This window comes from Haliaeetus albicilla, chromosome 2 (assembly GCF_947461875.1).
Source record: "Haliaeetus albicilla chromosome 2, bHalAlb1.1, whole genome shotgun sequence".
Lineage (NCBI taxonomy): Eukaryota > Metazoa > Chordata > Aves > Accipitriformes > Accipitridae > Haliaeetus > Haliaeetus albicilla.
In genome coordinates, this window is record NC_091484.1 from 53,374,387 (window position 1) to 53,392,132 (window position 17,746).

At 37.5% G+C, this 17,746-nt stretch overlaps 1 protein-coding gene across 5 annotated transcripts in view; it reads right to left on the reverse strand.

Annotated features, from left to right (window-relative positions):
* Positions 1 to 17,746, reverse strand: part of PPP1R9A (protein phosphatase 1 regulatory subunit 9A) — a 149,332-nt gene that overhangs the window by 36,022 nt on the left and 95,564 nt on the right. For all 5 annotated transcript variants that reach the window (XM_069774813.1, XM_069774818.1, XM_069774806.1 and 2 more), the window contains exons 6-7: positions 11,601 to 11,736; positions 3,320 to 3,475 (exon numbers count right to left, since the gene is read on the reverse strand). In XM_069774813.1, the coding sequence (XP_069630914.1) occupies positions 3,320 to 3,475; positions 11,601 to 11,736 (292 nt within the window). The remainder of the gene's footprint in view (positions 1 to 3,319; positions 3,476 to 11,600; positions 11,737 to 17,746) is intronic.

Genomic DNA, 17,746 nt, shown 5'->3' on the forward strand with positions numbered 1-17,746 from the left:
TGAGCTCACTCAATCCAACCTCTGATCTGCAACTTTCAGAGACTGAGAACTGTTTTTTCTCATCATTCCATTTCTTTTAGTAGTGAAATATTACAAAAGAACCATCTCAAAATGTTATGGTGTTTATAAAGTGCCCGGGCCTTTGCTTAGATCTGCTACCTCATTGTTCTGGAGTGAGATGAAGTCAGGGGAAGGGTGGATGAGCTAGACTTTGCCCTTTGCAGAGTTAATAATGAAATCAAAAAGCCATGACTCAAAGCCTTAGGCTACCTGCTTACAGTCCATTCCCATCTCTTCTAAAACCTCACAAAGCCATACACAGCACTTAAACAGCTTATTATTACATACAAATAAACTCCAAATTGTTGCATAAATGACAATCTGCTCAGGTACAGATGGTTTTAGCAGTTATTTTTATACTCTCTGTTATTAAGTTAAAAAAATGAATACTGAGCACCCAGTCAGATCATTGAATCAGTATATGGTACAGCAGATCCCACTGAGGCAGAAGAAAAAAGACACTTTCCTGCCGAACAGACAAATGTGTAGCTGGACATCTACTTTTTCCTTTTTTTAAAGAACTGATTATGCTTGCAGAATAGATGAGAAATACTAACACATTTATAGGTTAGACTGAACAGGCAAGGTCAACTATTTGGCAAGCAAACCCGGACTCCATAGTTTAAAATTTCTAAGCAAGTTTACTAATAGAGGAGCAGAAATACCTTATTCCATGTCCCATATAATGCCAGACAAATTCTTGGCAGATACCGTTTTGTATTTTTGTGTTATCTAAGTCAATATAAAACTGTGAAGGCTTAATTTTAACAAAGACATTTTGAATAAGTTTTGGCATACTTCCTTTTCAAAGTTGTCTTGAAAAGCTGATTAATTTTCTTCAAAACAATAAAAATTTTATAAAAAATAAGATCTATAGAGAAAATGAATGTCATTCATCTAAGACTGCAAAAGGTAGAATGGGATGAAGAGCTAGCAAATGTTAAAATATCCACAGTACATTTGGAAAGACAGTACCCAATGGACTCTAATAATCTGCATGACAATTTTTATTTAATCATGATATATTTTTTGCATATAATAATAATAATCAATTTTTCATATATTTCATTAAGACATGAAATATAATACCTAATTCTTACATAAGATGTCCCTCATCCCTACAGATCTTGTCTCTCTTCAATCATCACAGCTAAAATAAAGCTTCTAGCTCTTTCTTTCAAAGCAGTTAAGGAAAATCAGTCCCATTTTTTCCTGTTTTACAGCCAGGAAAACAAGACTTGCAGAAGTACAGTGATTCGCCCAGGAATGCTCATTTCTCTCCTGACTTTAATTCCAAAAGCAAGGCATTTGAAGTAAGAGCGCTCTCAAAGTATGTGAGCACATTTTTCATTGCAAAGACTGAATTCAACTAATTAGGTCAAACTATTATGCTTAAAGATTATGTCCAACCCACTTGTTTAATACTTTCATTAATCTCTGGAGTAAGAACAAGAAAGAACAGTTATTCTTTAAATACAATTCCAGATAACACTGTGTGGGCTTGTGCAGCGTGATCGTGAACAAGTCCTCTAGTGTTGAAAGAATTCAGGGCAAATACCAAGAAAAATACATGTACTCACTCTGTAGCAGCCAACAAAATGCAGCTGTGTATTGTTAAATACAATCAGTGAAACAAAAGTGGCATGCTCGTAACAGCGGTAACTGCGTGGCTTAGTGAAAAAGAGTCAACTCTTATGCAGGAGCATTTAATGTTTTCTTCTCACACTCCTATCTGCACTTAAACTGGAGGATCCCAAAGTCCCTTCCTCTGATCTCCACACCAGCGTTTTGAGGCCATTACATCAGACAGGTTTGTAAATAGCTTCAAATCAGTTTGGACACACTCAAGTAGGGCAGTAGCCCAAGTTGACAGAAACTATATTCAAGCACAGTTTTACAGGGATTTTATTCAAAGGTGAGTGTCTTGCCCATCACTGCATCTGTGGTTTGCATAGCCTTGGTACACTGGCACAATCAGCATGTTAGCATCTTCCCACCGCTTTGCCAAAGTATCACTATGTATGATGCAAAGTATTAGAACATGAAATAAACTGTTCGGCTAATTTGCATGAGAGACTGGAACTTGAAATATGGAGTGAGAAAATTATCATTTAACTAAGGTAAAAAAATTTCAGGAAACAACAATGAATAACAGTAGGTATCCAAAGGCTGAAAAGGGTATCAGCAGAAAAGGGAAAGACTGGTTGCTCATTGGCTTACTCCTTTCCATACATTACTCTCACTAGAGAGTAGTAACAACATATATTTATAGGAGATAAAATATCTGGTTTAAGTGGAGGGAAGGGGAAGGGGAGAGGAGAGGGGAAGAAGGATAAAAAGTGAGCCTCTGTATTTTAAAACTCCCTTCTGGGCCCAGCTTCTGTTGCTCAAATCTCCTATGAGGTTCTGGCTACTTTCACCCCTTCCATCTTCCTGTCTTTAAAAAGAGAAATGTTCTTTATTGTCGTCACTCAGCCCATTACTGTGGGCTTAGACAAATCCAACTGTTTCATGTCTTTATTTGCATCAGAGTTCAGAAAAGCTCAGAAATAAACCACATCAAAACCACAGCCTAAAATACAGAAGAAATGTTTCTCAGTACTTTGGTATGTTAAGTTATATGAATTAAAGGACCGCAATGAACACCACTGATTCAAGCCCCAGTTAGTACCAACAGCTGCTATACAAACTCTGTAACCACAGAGTTTGGGAAAACACCAGCTTGAAACAGGCCTGTTTCCCCAATACAGCATCTTCCTAAACACATGGCCAAACGTATGACACTGCTGTACATTGATGAGTTGCTGCGTAATGGTATAGGATGAGCGCCACATGTCCCTTTTCACTGAAATTCAGCATTTGCTGTTTGGCTTTCCTGATCACTTTTGATTGGAATTTTACAAAAAAAAAACAAACAAAAAAACCAAACAGCAATCTGCTAGTAATGAATTAACTTGCACTTTGTCTTCCTGGTCAAAAAATGCAAACTAAGTGCTGAGGCAGAATAACTTCTGTGCTGAAAACTTAAATTATAAATTACCCTCCATCGATGCAACAGTCACCTGAAAGCTGATGCTAAAACCAAAGAACAGTTCCACTTTTAAGCAGAACTTTTTGAGCCATTCAAAAGTACCAAGTATACAAAGAGCTAGAAATCAGCTATAGTTTTCAAGAGAAAAAACAAGCACTGAGCAATGAGATAACTAGAAATCTAATTCCAGTGAGGTATTTCAGGAATATTTTCTCATCTATAACTTACCTCTTTGAATTTATGAGCAAGCTTGCTGGTGTCCACATCACTGGGGGAGAACATGTCATCATTTTCAGGAAGATCAAACACTTCAATAGCCATGTCACCTCCTGGAAGGACAGGTCCCATGTCTTCATCTTCTTCATCTGTAGCATATTCCCCTGTCTTAATTTTATAGCATTTAAGAAATTCCTGTTATCCTCTTATTAGGCAGAGACTGTTCAAAGAGTAATTAAGCTACTGTGCAAACCCAGCATACTGCATACAAAAAAGTTTATCTTCTTCTTTAGCTATAATCCCAGTACTTATGAATTCTAACAGATAAAATACACCTCCACATTAGTATTTCAGAACATTAAGAGAGAGGAGAAAACAGTGTCTTAAGCACTAAGAATTTAGTGCTTAAGCATTACTGGCTCTATATTTCAACGGTTTTCATCCTTTTCCAGCTGAAGCCTCTTTTCCATAAGAAGATCTCTCCAAATTTATCTCAGATTTAACAAGGAATCTTTTCCAAACAGAAATAAAAGCAGAATAGGACTGACAGGATCTTGATTAGTCTTTTGTAAGCCATCTGGAGGAAGTAATTCTCCAGTGATATTCCATGTTGAATTTGAAAATCCATTGGTTTTTCCTTATAAACAAATTAACAATAGAAAAGTCACACCCACACAGAAAGATAACAGCAGGAAAAAGAAACTGAGTGAGTGTCATGGGCAAGTTCAGAGACTGAAGTCCAAGTTTACCGAATTTTCACCCTGAATAAGGAGCTGCTTCTAGCTAGCTTTAAACAGAAAATGCATGTGTTTCTTGGGCTTGTAAACCATGAGATGTGAACAATTTGCTGACAAAACAGAGTTTTAAAAAATCATAAGCTACAATCAATATCTCAAGATTAAACAAAATAAACAGTAATATTGAAAAGAAAAAGCCTGCAATATTAAACCCCAAACTGCCTAGACAATCTTTTGCACATACACCTGTGCTCATCTCTCCCCACACACTTCACTTCAGTAGGGCTCTCTCTGGAAGCCGGAGTACATTGTGTATAGATCACAAATAGCCTGCGGGCTATGCAAATGACTATGCAAACATATTATAAAGCAAACAACTTCCCTTGGGGCCACATCTGGATTTATAAAGCTTGGGACTCAATAAATACATGGAAAAGGAAGGGCGGGGGAAGGGGTGCAGTCCTTCTCGTATTTATGTAATAAATATATAATAACACCAAAATTTTGACGGAACTACTCAAGTTTTTGTTCATGAGCTTTCAGTTCCTGAAATGAAGGCACAGAAATATATTCCCAGTAGTGCTAGGATTATCTATTAGTGTCATTTTTTGTCAAAAGAACTTTTTAAAACAAAAGGTAGCAACTCAGATGTCCAAACAACAGTTCGAATCTCAGCCTCCTACCTTAATTTAGTTTCCCAGCTGTTCTTTAGGCTTATGTAAATCTCAATTAAAAAGCAGTGCATGGAAGCACGTTAAGTTTAGGTGCACAAGTACACAGACAGCAGAAAAGATGTATGTATGCGTCCAACAACAGGGTGATCTATTTGTAATAATACCTCACCATTTCTTGGATAAATAGCACACAGAATCATAGAACTGTTTGGATTGGAAGGGACCTTTAAAGATCATAAAAAATCTATATTCTCCTTTTTTAAAACCACTAAAGTTTTAAGAAACAAAGCAAGCCAAAACACACAGAAAGCACAGAATGATTTGGTAAAATCTTCTGATGTTAAAAGAACTATCAAAAAGAAGGTAAGTCACCAACATGCACTACCCATCCCATCCATACTTGAAATGTCAATGTTAATGTGAGCCACTTCTTAGGAGAGCTCTCTCTGTCTCTATACAGTAACTATTTATTTTACATACTTTATATGTACTAAGAGTAAGAATCTCAGCAGTCCTCAACAAAAGAAGTTAACAGCTGGTTTTGCTTCTTTTTTCCTTATTTAAAACAGAAGCAAAGAACACACAATCCATCTTATTGGAGTTTTCAGGCATGTTAGCATTACAGCTAAACAGAACAACACCTGAAGTTAAATTTATCATTCTGTATGTCTAGATCTCACACAAAATCTTCTGTTACACTACACTTGTAGTAACTTCGGCTTCTGTTTTAATTCCCACGGCTATGTGCAGTTACTGTCTAAAGAGAAAATTAGGCTGCTAAGTCTCCTGGCTTTTTCCAGGAGGATGTAACACCACCGTCACACACCATCAGGGTGGCGATAAGTGGAACAACTAACTCTAAAATCCCAGCAAGATTTCAATGAAATTAATTATTGTGGGGACAAAATACTAACACAATCCATGTACTGTCAATTTTGCAGTCATTATTCCTGAAAAATCTATAAGGTGATACACAACTGTCATTTTTATATAAAAAAAAATCCTAGCAGGTCCATCAGCAGTGGCAAAGAAATCTCTGAAGCATGCAAAGAGGAGGCAGAAACAGGATCATTAACTAGCAAACTCATGCCCACTTTATGTAAAATAACAGATCTGGTTCAGCTACACATGCATTTTAAAGGAATACATTAAGTTAATGCAAAATCCTAATTATATATACCAGTTTTGGTAAAAGAACAAAATGGATGAGTTTAGTTAAAACTGATTCCTCCAAAGACTTAGATTAAAAAGAAGTGCTTCATACAAAAAGAAAAACAAACACATATGAAGGACTAAGCTATACTAGGGAAAAATTCAAGAGCAGGCAATATTGTACTGGTCTCAGGAGCCAGAGTGTTTGAAGAGGGACATCAGGCAGTTTAAAATAAACAAAAATGGAAAATCTTGCTTCAAATTGTACATAATGAGTGTGGATGGGCACAGTAATTTTTGCTTCAATTAATGCAAAAAGTAGTCATCAAAGCAAAGCACTGCAGCTTGCTCAGGTAAACAAGACAGCAGGATGACACAAACATTATAGACCACAGACATATATGGGACTTTTGCTTTCGTCTTCAAAAGAAAGGGATCTGATCTCACGATCACATGAAACACAAATTACAGGTTCAAAAGAACGGATATGTGCTTTAAGGAAATATATGTCATAAACTACATGAAACATACTTTCCCTGAAAAAAGTTATCTCTGCTGACTTCTGTTTCACATGAAACTACCAGAAGGTTGTTCAGATCCTGCGCCAGTAAGCTAGAATGGGAAATTCAGTGTTTTACAGGAAGCAGCAAGGCACAGACAAAAGTTATTTTACTCCAAAATAACAAAGCTTTGTAAGGTAACAGTTGTTGCTGTAGCTGCCTGAGGTTTCTGGCCATACATTTTGTTTTCTTAGCTGACCAGAACAATAATATTTATTTACTCTATAGTCAATGAAAACTTACATGCTCTTGAATAAAAATCTTGGACTCTTCAGTCTGTATTGGTGAGCAAACTTCATCCATGCAAAAGACCTATTTCTCATTTCAGTAGCACATAGGGCTTAAGCTTATCCCATCCACAGCAATAGCTGCTGCTATTAGCCATTCAATTTTGCTATAAGCTATCACAGCTAATAGCACGAAATTATCTTTATAAACATGAACTTCAATTTCCCACTTTAAAAGGGAAAATGTGTTACTCACATTGTTTAACTGCCTTGTACATTCTTGAAATAGGCCTAACACTCCCAAGCAGAAAGAAGGAGCAGCAGCAGCAGCCAGGATAATGCAGACAGCCCTTACCCAAATCACCATAACACAGGCTGCATCAAGCTAAATCTTTTGTTTCTGCTGAAACTCTCCCACAATCAGGGAACACTTTATGAAGAACTACAAAAATAACTCAAGCTCACATCCTCATTTGATTTTTTGGATGGCTTATACTTAAAAGCAAAGAAAAATATAATGGTACACTATCAATCATCTCTTTTACAGGAGCGCTTCATATTAATGATGTTGGAAAAAACGTACTCTCTGAAAGATCTTATTTAATGAATGTATTCTTTGGGTGTTAGACACTGAAGCACATTGCAACATTTTTCTTTTCGTGTGTGTCAAGATTTTCTTCAATGGTTCTAATGTTGCTTTGCTCTCAAAATGTCCTGATAAATGAGAATTAAAAATGAAAAAAATATTCAAATTACTATTAGTGATATTAAAACACATGTAAACATCACTTGCATAAAACTATTTGTGCACGGCCACAGAGGAAACAGAATTCTGCAATATGTTATTAATTTCACATCCTGCATCACCATATGCAGCCTTCAGGGGAACAGGTCATGTGCTTTACATGACTTTCGCCTTTCACTGTAGAATATGAAGAAGATAACACCACGTTCAAATCAAAATTCCATGAAATGGCAGAATTTGACTAAAATGTGCACAGAACACTGTGTTAACACAGGGAAGTCAAAAGGTTTCAGTCAAGGATACAGACTCAGGTCATACTTAACACACTAAGAAGGAAATACAAAGACCGCCTACTTCAAAGCCTTGTTTTGTTTTCTGACAGGATACAACAAATTAAAAGGATGTCAGATTTTAGGAAGCTAGAGAAACTGGTGATGAGTAAACCCTGCAGCAGGCTATCTACAGTCAGCACCTGAACAACATACTCTCCCAGCTTTACTGTAGTGAGCACAGGCTCATCGGGACATGCCAACACTGCCTATCTGCTTGGCTCACGGGAGCTTAACAACATATTGTGAGCTGTTGCACGTTTATCCTGCTTGTCTTTGCATGGACCCCATTGTGGGCATCCTTTTTCTTTTACTGCTTGTCAGTTCTGCAGAAGGTTTTTGTGTTTCCATGCAGAGACTTAAATGAAGGAGCGCCTGAAAGCATCCTGCAACTCTGTGACGACCTGCAGCCCATGATAACAGCAGATTCTGAAGTGCAGGGATGCAGGGCATTTATATAGTAAATGACGTTTCTTTCAGGATTACTTGTGTAGTAAATGATGTATCTTTTGGAAACACTATGTGTACTAGTGTGAATCTTCCCCAACAAATAACTGTCATGTAACATTCCTGCAAGGCAATGGAATGAGAAGTTACAGCAGGCTAACAATTGTCTCTCTAATTTACCACCTGACTCACGGCCAGTGCTCACTGGCTGGCAGAAGTCAAAATTGTCTCGATAACGCTGCTACTTTAAAGAACTCAGAGCCTTCTAAATAGCTAGGGCTATGATGAAGTCTGTCCTAAGTTTCAAAACAGAGGAAATCCAGCCAGCTGGTGGCACAGCAAGATAAAACACCAGGACCTGCACATGCCTGGCACATGTTCTCTTCCTGTGATTTGACCAGCTCTACCAAACACAGTCATGTGCAGTGACTCCAGGACTCAAACACAGATCACTGATTTCCTGCTCCGGAAAGCTGATATGTTATTGCTGTCTTTGTGGTATGTCTCTGAGGCTCAAAATTTGACAGCCTCAGTGGTGGGTTGAGTAAAGATCATCTTGTTTATTTATGCAGCATTGTAGCTGGAGATCCATATTTTAAGACCTGTATGAAAATGAATAGGACAGTTTGATAGCTCTGAGACTGAGCAACTCCTGTATAAGCCTGTGCCACCTCAGCACAAAACTCCTTACACTGGCAATTCAAATATTAGTGAACTTCATGCAGTCAGAATCAGTATCACTTTGAGGAAATGGACTCGAAGGGGTAGGGTTTTTTGTACATTTGTGGATATTCATTCAGACAGTGTAAACTGAGATTTTCTTGCCCAAAAGATGCCCTGCTTACCAGAGCCAAAGAATGCAGGGCTGGCAGTGGTGTCTGGCATATAGCAACATAAACCCAGCCGCATTTACCCTCACAAAGCAAGGTGAGCTCAAAGTAGTAATGCTCGTATTGGACAGTAAATGGAGCAGAAGTGCTTGTGTTGACCAAAAACGTCTTTGAACTGTGTCTAATGTGCATTACATCACAGCTTCCACTGTGTCAACTGCCTGGAAATGGTGCAAGTTATGTGAATTTACTTGGACAGCATAGTCAGGTCACCAAAAAAAATATATATATTCAGGATTGCTGCAGGTTCCCAATAAAATCTACTTCTAAGTCTGTTAATTAAGAAAGGGAACATTCCTCACTGCATACTTTAGTAACTACACCCCAGCCATCTATTCTGAGACTAAGGTTTACCACCCCCCTCCCAAATATATACATGGCATCAGGTAGGATATGGCTATGATCTTCAATCATCCCAATGTAGTTTTTGAGAACTGAAGTACTGCATTTGTTCTGAAGCCCAATTCCTTCTCCTTCCAAAAGAGATCTTTGATGATACTCTGGATGTCCCCTGGTAGATGTCTTTTCCTGTCTTCTTCCTCCTTTCCTCACATCACAAAAAGTATCTGATAGCTACTCATCCCTGTCCTCTTTCACTATTGTGCTGAGAAACACTTGCATGCTCATCAGTACGAAAGCGTCACTGTCACCATCAGCATAGGAACAATCCCTACTGGAGGCTGAGGTACTACTCAGGATCAGTATTGATCTATATGTTTTTAACATTTTCTTCATTGCCAGATCATGAGTTATGACATCTGTGTGGTGCATGAAGGTAAGCAACACAAATCTTTGAGATTTTTTGCAGGTGGATTCATCCTCTAGGTAAAACGTGTAATGCAAAAATTACTCACATAGGTCTGCTTTCAGCTGCACATCCCTCTGTGTGCGAGTACACAGTGAGAAGGTTTTGAACATCAGGCATTTAGGACACACCTCTCCTGCCAATATGAAAGCTATCAGACTATGTTTACCATAAAATGGTATCACAGGTCTTCAAATCCTGACATCTACAGCACACTGCGATGAGGTGTGAGAAGTCTCTTGCTCCAAAGGCTAGAGGGAGTTGTCTCTTTTTTGTTTTTGAGGAGATGATACAGTTCCTTCAAGAAATCAGTCAAGATCTTGAATTTTAATTCTAGACTAAACAGAAGTTAGAAGACTTGCATGTTTCTATAGTTTGAGGAGGGAAAAGAGAGGATATGGATTTTCTAGCCTTCATGGTCTCGCACAGGCACACACACATAATGCATCCCCAATACAGATGAGTACAACTTTTATTTATAGGAGTTAAATACACACCTATGACAGGATTCATTCTAAAACATAAAAGTATTTTTATTTTTAATATAGTGGAAAGTGAAGTAAGTGAAAGCATCACTGGGTCTAGATAGGATTTTTACTTAGTCTTCTGGGACACTTCTGATTGATCTGACCTATTGCTAGCTTAAGAGTGTGTTTCAAAATCCGAGTGTATCCTGATTTTATCTCAAGAGTATTTTTTTTCTTTATTTCACTGTTTAGAAGCCTTGTCTTAGTACCTAAAGGAAAACTAAACTGAAATAAATGCATAGCATGAATACTCTATCTCCCCTTCTCTACTGCCTCCTTCCACTATTGCCTCCTTCCACAAATAAAATAAAAAATCTGGCCCAGGATGAAAAAACACTAATACATGGAGCCTGGCATTTCAAATAACATTATTCAAGATAATGTGAAATGAAAGTGGTATGCCTGGACTATGTTGAAGCAGTTTGTTACAACAACTGCCTTTTACCTTAACCCAGCAACTAATTTAGGGAGTAACACAGACAGTAGTCTCTGAAAAAGCTCTCATTAATCTTTCCAAGTATCTTCTTATTTAGGCATATCAGGAATTTTAAATAATGGAAAGAAATTTTGGAAAATTTACTGTATAAAGTTGACAGTTTCAAAACCTTTGTATTGGGACATCAGGCACTAATTGCAAACATCAATACACGCTTCAGACAAGGTAGATTAATTCTCTATCTTTTGGAGTATCTGTCCACATAGAAACAAAAAGCAGTGTGTGGAAGGAGGGGTCTTACCTGGAATTTTCAGAAAATTTCTTAATGTTCTGAATTAAGAATAACATCAATTCTTCCAGGAAAAAAAAAGGTCTAAAACTTCCTCAAGCCCCTAAAAGTTAGAAGGCAACTTTTACCAGTTTTCACAAAAAACTAATGTTTCAGTGGACAAGCAAACCAACTTTATTCCCTTATTTCAGAAAAGTATATGCCTTCAGAGGAAGAGCAATGATTAGAGAAGCATCGACCAATTTGATATTTGCTCTTCTGGAACAAAACAAATACTTTAAATCCATGCTGAAAAGCTTTTCAGTAACTTTGTTCTTCAAATAAGATTCATCATCAAAATCTGTAAAAATCAGCAGCAGAGGTAATGGAGAAGGCCAGAAGCTGACCTCTGATTGACTATTAAAAAGAAGGAATTAAGAATAGAAAACAGAATATTAAAAAACACTGAACAGTGAAATGCTAGACAGTCTGTTACCTCATCATCATCTGCGTCATACTGTGCATAATGCTGCTCCAGCAGCTCTCTCTGGCGGCGTTCTTGTTCTAGAGTTTGGCTAATCAGCTGCGCAACCTCACTCACTTGTCCTGGTTTTTCTCGTCCAATTACAAACCTATACAAAACATCAGTGAAAAAATATTACTCCTATTATTTTACCAAAGTTCTAGATTTTTAGCTGTGTCTTGTATAGAGGCCAGCCTTTTTCTCCAAAGATACACGGCTGTGATTGTTTTAAATGTGTTCTGTGGATAACACTTGCCAGAAGGGCACTGTGTGCAAGACTATGAGTGATTAGACCATGGCAGTATTTACAGGAGGGGGAGAAAAGAAGTGACCACGAAAGTCTTCACTCCAAATTTCAGTAAAAAAGATCCTCTGAGTTTGAAATTTATGGACACAGGCCTAGAGTGGAGCAATTTTTAAAAAAATTATCATCACTTCCATTTCCTTTAGAGCAATGTATTTCCCAGAAGCCTACAAAAGACCAGATGCAGACTAACAGCACAGACACACTTCTGACAGTATGCAGTGAAAGGAACATGCACCAGAGCGATTTCTTTCCCCATCTTGACTTAGAAGGTATTTCTGAGCTTTTGTATTTGCCTTCCTCCTGTCTATAACAGTGAATCTATTTCCACATTTTTAAATAGCAGACACTATTGCCCTAATTTTAAGCCACACTTAAATCTTTCTTTTATATCATGCACTTCTGTTGCTAAGGAGCGCTCTTCTCCACTGTTAGCTATTGCTGAACACTGGGAGCACATTTCTTTGGTTTAATAAAAGACAAGGGAAGTGCCTATTTCTTGGCTGAGACTTACAAGACGGCTTCCCAATCTTGCTTTCAGCAACTAAAATTCAGAATTGGCTTGGACTTGAACACTTTTTTTCAGCACAGTGGCATAACTGTAATTAGATATTTTGCTATCTATAGTATTAATGATAAACACCCATTATAGAGTACCAACACACTGCAAACTACTAACAAAAGCACAATTTAAAGATGTCAAGCTGAAGGAATATTTTCTTAGCAGTCTAGAAAGACAATTAGGTAATTACAGGTGAAAAAAGTATTATGCAGAGCTGAAAAGCACCATCAGGTGACACTGAGATACTGCATATGGTAAATTGTTTCCATAACATTTGGCTCAAATTATGAATTTAATTTGTTATTGGAATGAGAGGCAGAAACATGCATTATATCCCATGTAGGAAAATTGTTTTCATTAGTACTGCCTGTCACTGTATCCCATGTAAGAAAATAATTTTCCTTAGTACTGCCTATCACTGTTGAAGTCACTTGGGATTTGGCATCCATGTAAGCCAATTTCCTATGAGTAGAAGACCCTGAGTCCACTTCCTATGCCGAACAATTTGTCAGACTCTATGAAGTCAGGCACTACAGAAATGAATACAATTTGGAGATTATTTCAACATCATCAAAATATCCAAGTCAGTATTTACTTCCAAAAGGGTAAGAAAGGGGAGGATGAGTGACTCCTTTTGAAATAATGACATAAATAAGGTGCTCTGTAAATAATTTGCAAGACAGTGTCTTAGTTTAAAAACATTTATAGAAAATACAGCAGAAACTAGAACAAAATCAAGGAAATAACATCAGCATTTTAATCCTGATCAAAACAGATCACAGTCTGGCACTCATATCCTACTATTATGAAATATGACATTGGTTCTCAGTAATGATAAAGACCTTGGGCTGAAAGAAAAAGAATGTTTCTTCATGGCCCCTATACTTCATCTGTTCTGCATACTGACTCATAGTCGGATCCTGTTTCTTCTGCATTTTAATTTTGGAGCCAAGTATTACAAAGACTAAACCAGTCATGTTTTCAGTCTCAACTGGGAGGAACAATGAACTTTTGATATTATTACATGAAGTAAAAAAGGACTTAACCCGTATTCGCTACATATTTGTCTCCTCGAATGTAAAAACAAACTAAAAGAAAATATGGAAAAAACCCCGTTCTATTTTAAACAAACATTTTAAGCAACATTATGCATGAGTGTATTATTTTATACACAGTAGAGAGAGCATCACATTTGTAAACACATGAGGGAGATCACCAATGTGGTAAATTATGGAACCACACAAAGTGATGCAAGTATCATACTCCTCCCTGCTCTCTGTCTGATAACTCACCGTCCTTGGAAAATAAGAGACTCCAAATACTTCATACAATCATTTTTGTACACTGAAAACCTAGAACGGACAATATGTAATGCATCTGAAGTCTGGTAACTCCTGATTATTTAGGAGTGTTTTTGACACATTAGACTGTAATGTAGTAATATCTTCATACAGACAAACAAGTTTAGGTAGGATGTAAAAATGTAAAAGCTTATCAATGGAATTTTTCTTCTCATGACAAAGCCACTCACAGTTTATAGTGATGTGATTTTCACAGCTTGAATCACATGTCAAAATGAAGTTCCTCAATGATACCTGAGGCTGTTAGATGATACATGAATAAAAGCCTCAAAGCAATGACAAAGTTTAAAGCAAATGTTTTCCAAAATAGAAATAAGCAAGGAATGTTTTATTTTCCTACAATTTACTGCTTTAAAGTGAGATATTTCCAAAGTGTCTGAAAATAAATATTTAGAAGCATTCAACCTACAATTGATGTCAGTTCTACATGAAGAATTGTAAATTTGTAAAATGGAATACTATGTTGCCAACAATTACAGTTTTCACAAACTAACTCAAACCTTTTGCCATGTTACATTCCATAACGTTAAGAATACCAAGCTGCATATAATTATGTTTAACTTGTAACTAAAATAAGCCCTAAATTATAAATTTATCATTTAAAGACAGATGAATAAATATTTCTCCCTTAGAAAACCGTAAAGCAGAGGCAGTTACTAAAATGCTAAGCATGAATTAGATCTTTATGCCTAGAATGGCTTTAAATACAAGAACTATCATAATCTGAAGTGTTTAAATATGAAAAAGAGACATAAGGTTGTGATTCACTGACCAGAAAATTAGTCACTGAACCATAATATGCACACTTCAACGAAGTGGGTAATTATGTATTTCACGTCACTCTGGCTCACCAAAATTAAGTACATGCATTTCAGACTTGATTAATTAGTCTCAAGGGCCAAAAGTATTATAACAAAGAACTATAAATTCTATCAGCAATAATATATTTAAGAAGCTGGTTATGTTTCTGGATATGGTACAAATGAGGGTTTTAAAGCTTTTAAACCTCATCAAGACAATATTCTGCTTAATTATTAAAGCCAGCAACTGCAAAATAAACCTCAGAGAATATGTGACGCTGTACTACATGCCATCACAGTACTAAATCTCAGGCCATTATTTCTGATGTCCACAAAAAAGAAAGAGAGAGGAGAGAACATCAGAGAAGCAGGGCATGAACTGACCTTGATATTCAGAGTTACACAGAATTTAGCTGAATTACCAGCTGTGAAATAATTTCTTTGGTTGTGGTTAAAATAAACAGGGACAGAGCTAGGAATATAATTAATATTTCACTCTATTTTGGATTTAAGAAGATCTAAAAGAATACATTATCTGGGGAAACTGAAAATTAAACTACAGTAATGGTAGTTAAGAAAAGCATTCTACTGAAACTGGCAGCAACTCTTACATCTCCTGCAATCCAGTTGTGATTTAATGACTTTAAAGCACACCTGATATATAGCTTTCTGTGTATTTCCAGCTTTTATTAAATGAGGGTCTGCAGACCTGTGCTTCTTGAAATAACAAAAAATAATTTATTCATTTTTTTACCAACCATGGGAACCACAAACATTATTATAAGAATTTATTAAATTAAAAAATATTTCCATTTTGAAAAGAACTTTGGTACTAGAAAAATGTGCAAAGGCACCAACTCTGACACAAAACTGAAGTTCTGCAGCATGGATTTTTAGTGACAAGAGTTGATGATTTCTCCTGTAAACACTTCTGACATGAAGTGCTCAGTTAAAAATAATTTAGCATGGATTCCTTAAATTCAACAAAAATCAAGTAAGAATACAGCAGACTAGTTCTAAGAAATAAAGAATATTTTTTGTGCTGCAACAGGATTCACAATTTTTCCTTCCAACCCTTCCTAAAATATAGTTTCATCAATAAAAATGTACAGCAAATTTCATTGTATTTGGGGGAGTTTTACAGTTGGATTTTAAAAATGGCTTTCCTCTGAGCTTTAAAGCACAAAGCTGCTTCTGCTACCATTTATCTAATTTATTTCAAGATGTCTTCAATTACCTACTCTGGCTGCTTCCATTAGGATAATAGCGATATAATTAATCCAAAGTGCTAAAAGTGGTGTGAACCCTGTAAGAAGGCAGTTTATTTAGTTACAGCAGCGCAAGCTGGAACTTGTCAGGTTTTCATGAACAAGATCAAGCTCTCTCAAAAGATGGCAGCCTCAAATGCAGAGGTTGCTGACTGGACATCAGGAATTCACAACCTATGAGCTTCCATTACACTTTTTCAGATAAAATGATCTGAAACTTAGTCATAAAGACTCTTTGAATCACTGAATAATTTAGGTTGGAAGGGAGCTCTGGTCCACCCCAATCCCCCCACTTCAAAGCAGAGCCAACTTTGTCATGGCCTTGATTAGTTTTGAATCTCTCTAATGATGGGATGCAACCTGTTCCAACGTTTGAGAAACCTCATAGTACTTTTTTTTTTTTGGTGAAAATACCTGGTCAGAATTTCCCTTGCTGCAACTTCTGTTCATTGCCTGCTACCTTGTCCCTGTACAAAGAATCTGGGTTCACCCTTTCTACCTCCTGGAAGGTAGCTGAGACAGCAGTAAGATGCCTGCCATCCCATTCTTTTCTTTGGACTGCTTTGGACTGCTCTCGCTTCATAAGGTTTCTGCCAGCTCATTTCTCCAGGCTGTTGAGGTCCCTCCGAAGAGCAGCCCTCTCTGTTAACCTATCTAACCTCATCTGCAAACTTGCTAACTGTGCCTTCTGTCTTATGTCTGTAAACCCACACAGTGCTCCCTTGCACCAGAGACAAGCGTGCATAGCAATCTTTAAAGCTATTAGCTGTAATCAAGAGGAACTGAGGGTGATTGGTAGAAGGAAGTCAACAAGGTTAGCCTGGAGATTAGTGATGGTAGTAACCCAAAACTAATGCAACAAGCGAACAACTCTGCCTGGAGACTAGCACCCAAATTACCTGAGGAAGTAACCACCATCAGCAGATCAAAGGGGCAATGATTGAATGACGTTATCTAAGGTCATGTAAGAAACATCTGACAAGGCAACCCGTGTAATGTCTGGTGCAGGATGCTGGCTATGTAAAGCCAGCACAGAAAAGCCAGCTCTGGGGAAAGAGCCTCCAAAGACCCTGGAGGCAGAGCTGCCAGTAAGCTGAACTATTGGGCAGAAGTTCTGTAGCCTCCATCCTTGTCCCCAGACCCAGGACGATGTAAGCTACGTGCTGTACCCCGAATTTGACCACAGACAGCAGGACTCCAACTTATCAGTGATTTGAGCCAACATGAGTGTCCTTTTCTCCAGTCAGCAGTCAGGACGGATGCATGGGAACACAACTTCCTTGGTGTGGCTGTGGCACGAGCTGTAGGTAACATGTAACAGTCATGTGCCAAAAAATCAGATGTGTGTGTACTGTGTGCTATGTGATTTGCTGTTGTTGTTGTTGAAGTCATGGTTTGTTTAGTATTATCTTTTTATTAGTTAAAAAGAATTATTTTAATAATTAAGTATTTGAATTAAACAAGGGCTCCTCTATTTCACTTGCAGAACCATGCTCATACTGACTAAACAGCTGTCACAGCACACCACGACAAAGTCTGGCATACGGTGCATTGGCAACAGGCACTAAAGGTTATCAAGAGCCACATATGAACCCTTGCACTCCAGTGCCATTGCTGCCCTGAGGCAATTTGCTGGAGAAAGCAGGAAACATGACGATGTCCCTGCAACAATACCCAGGTCATTAGTCAATCTGTGGAAAAACTGAGGCAAAGCAGTCATTAATTTATCTCAGACTTTTCTGTATCCTTTGCAACAAGGTTTCCTGCCCCACTGAGCAGCACACCTGGCTCCATGGAGGAGGGGAGAGCAGGAGATGTTGCTTA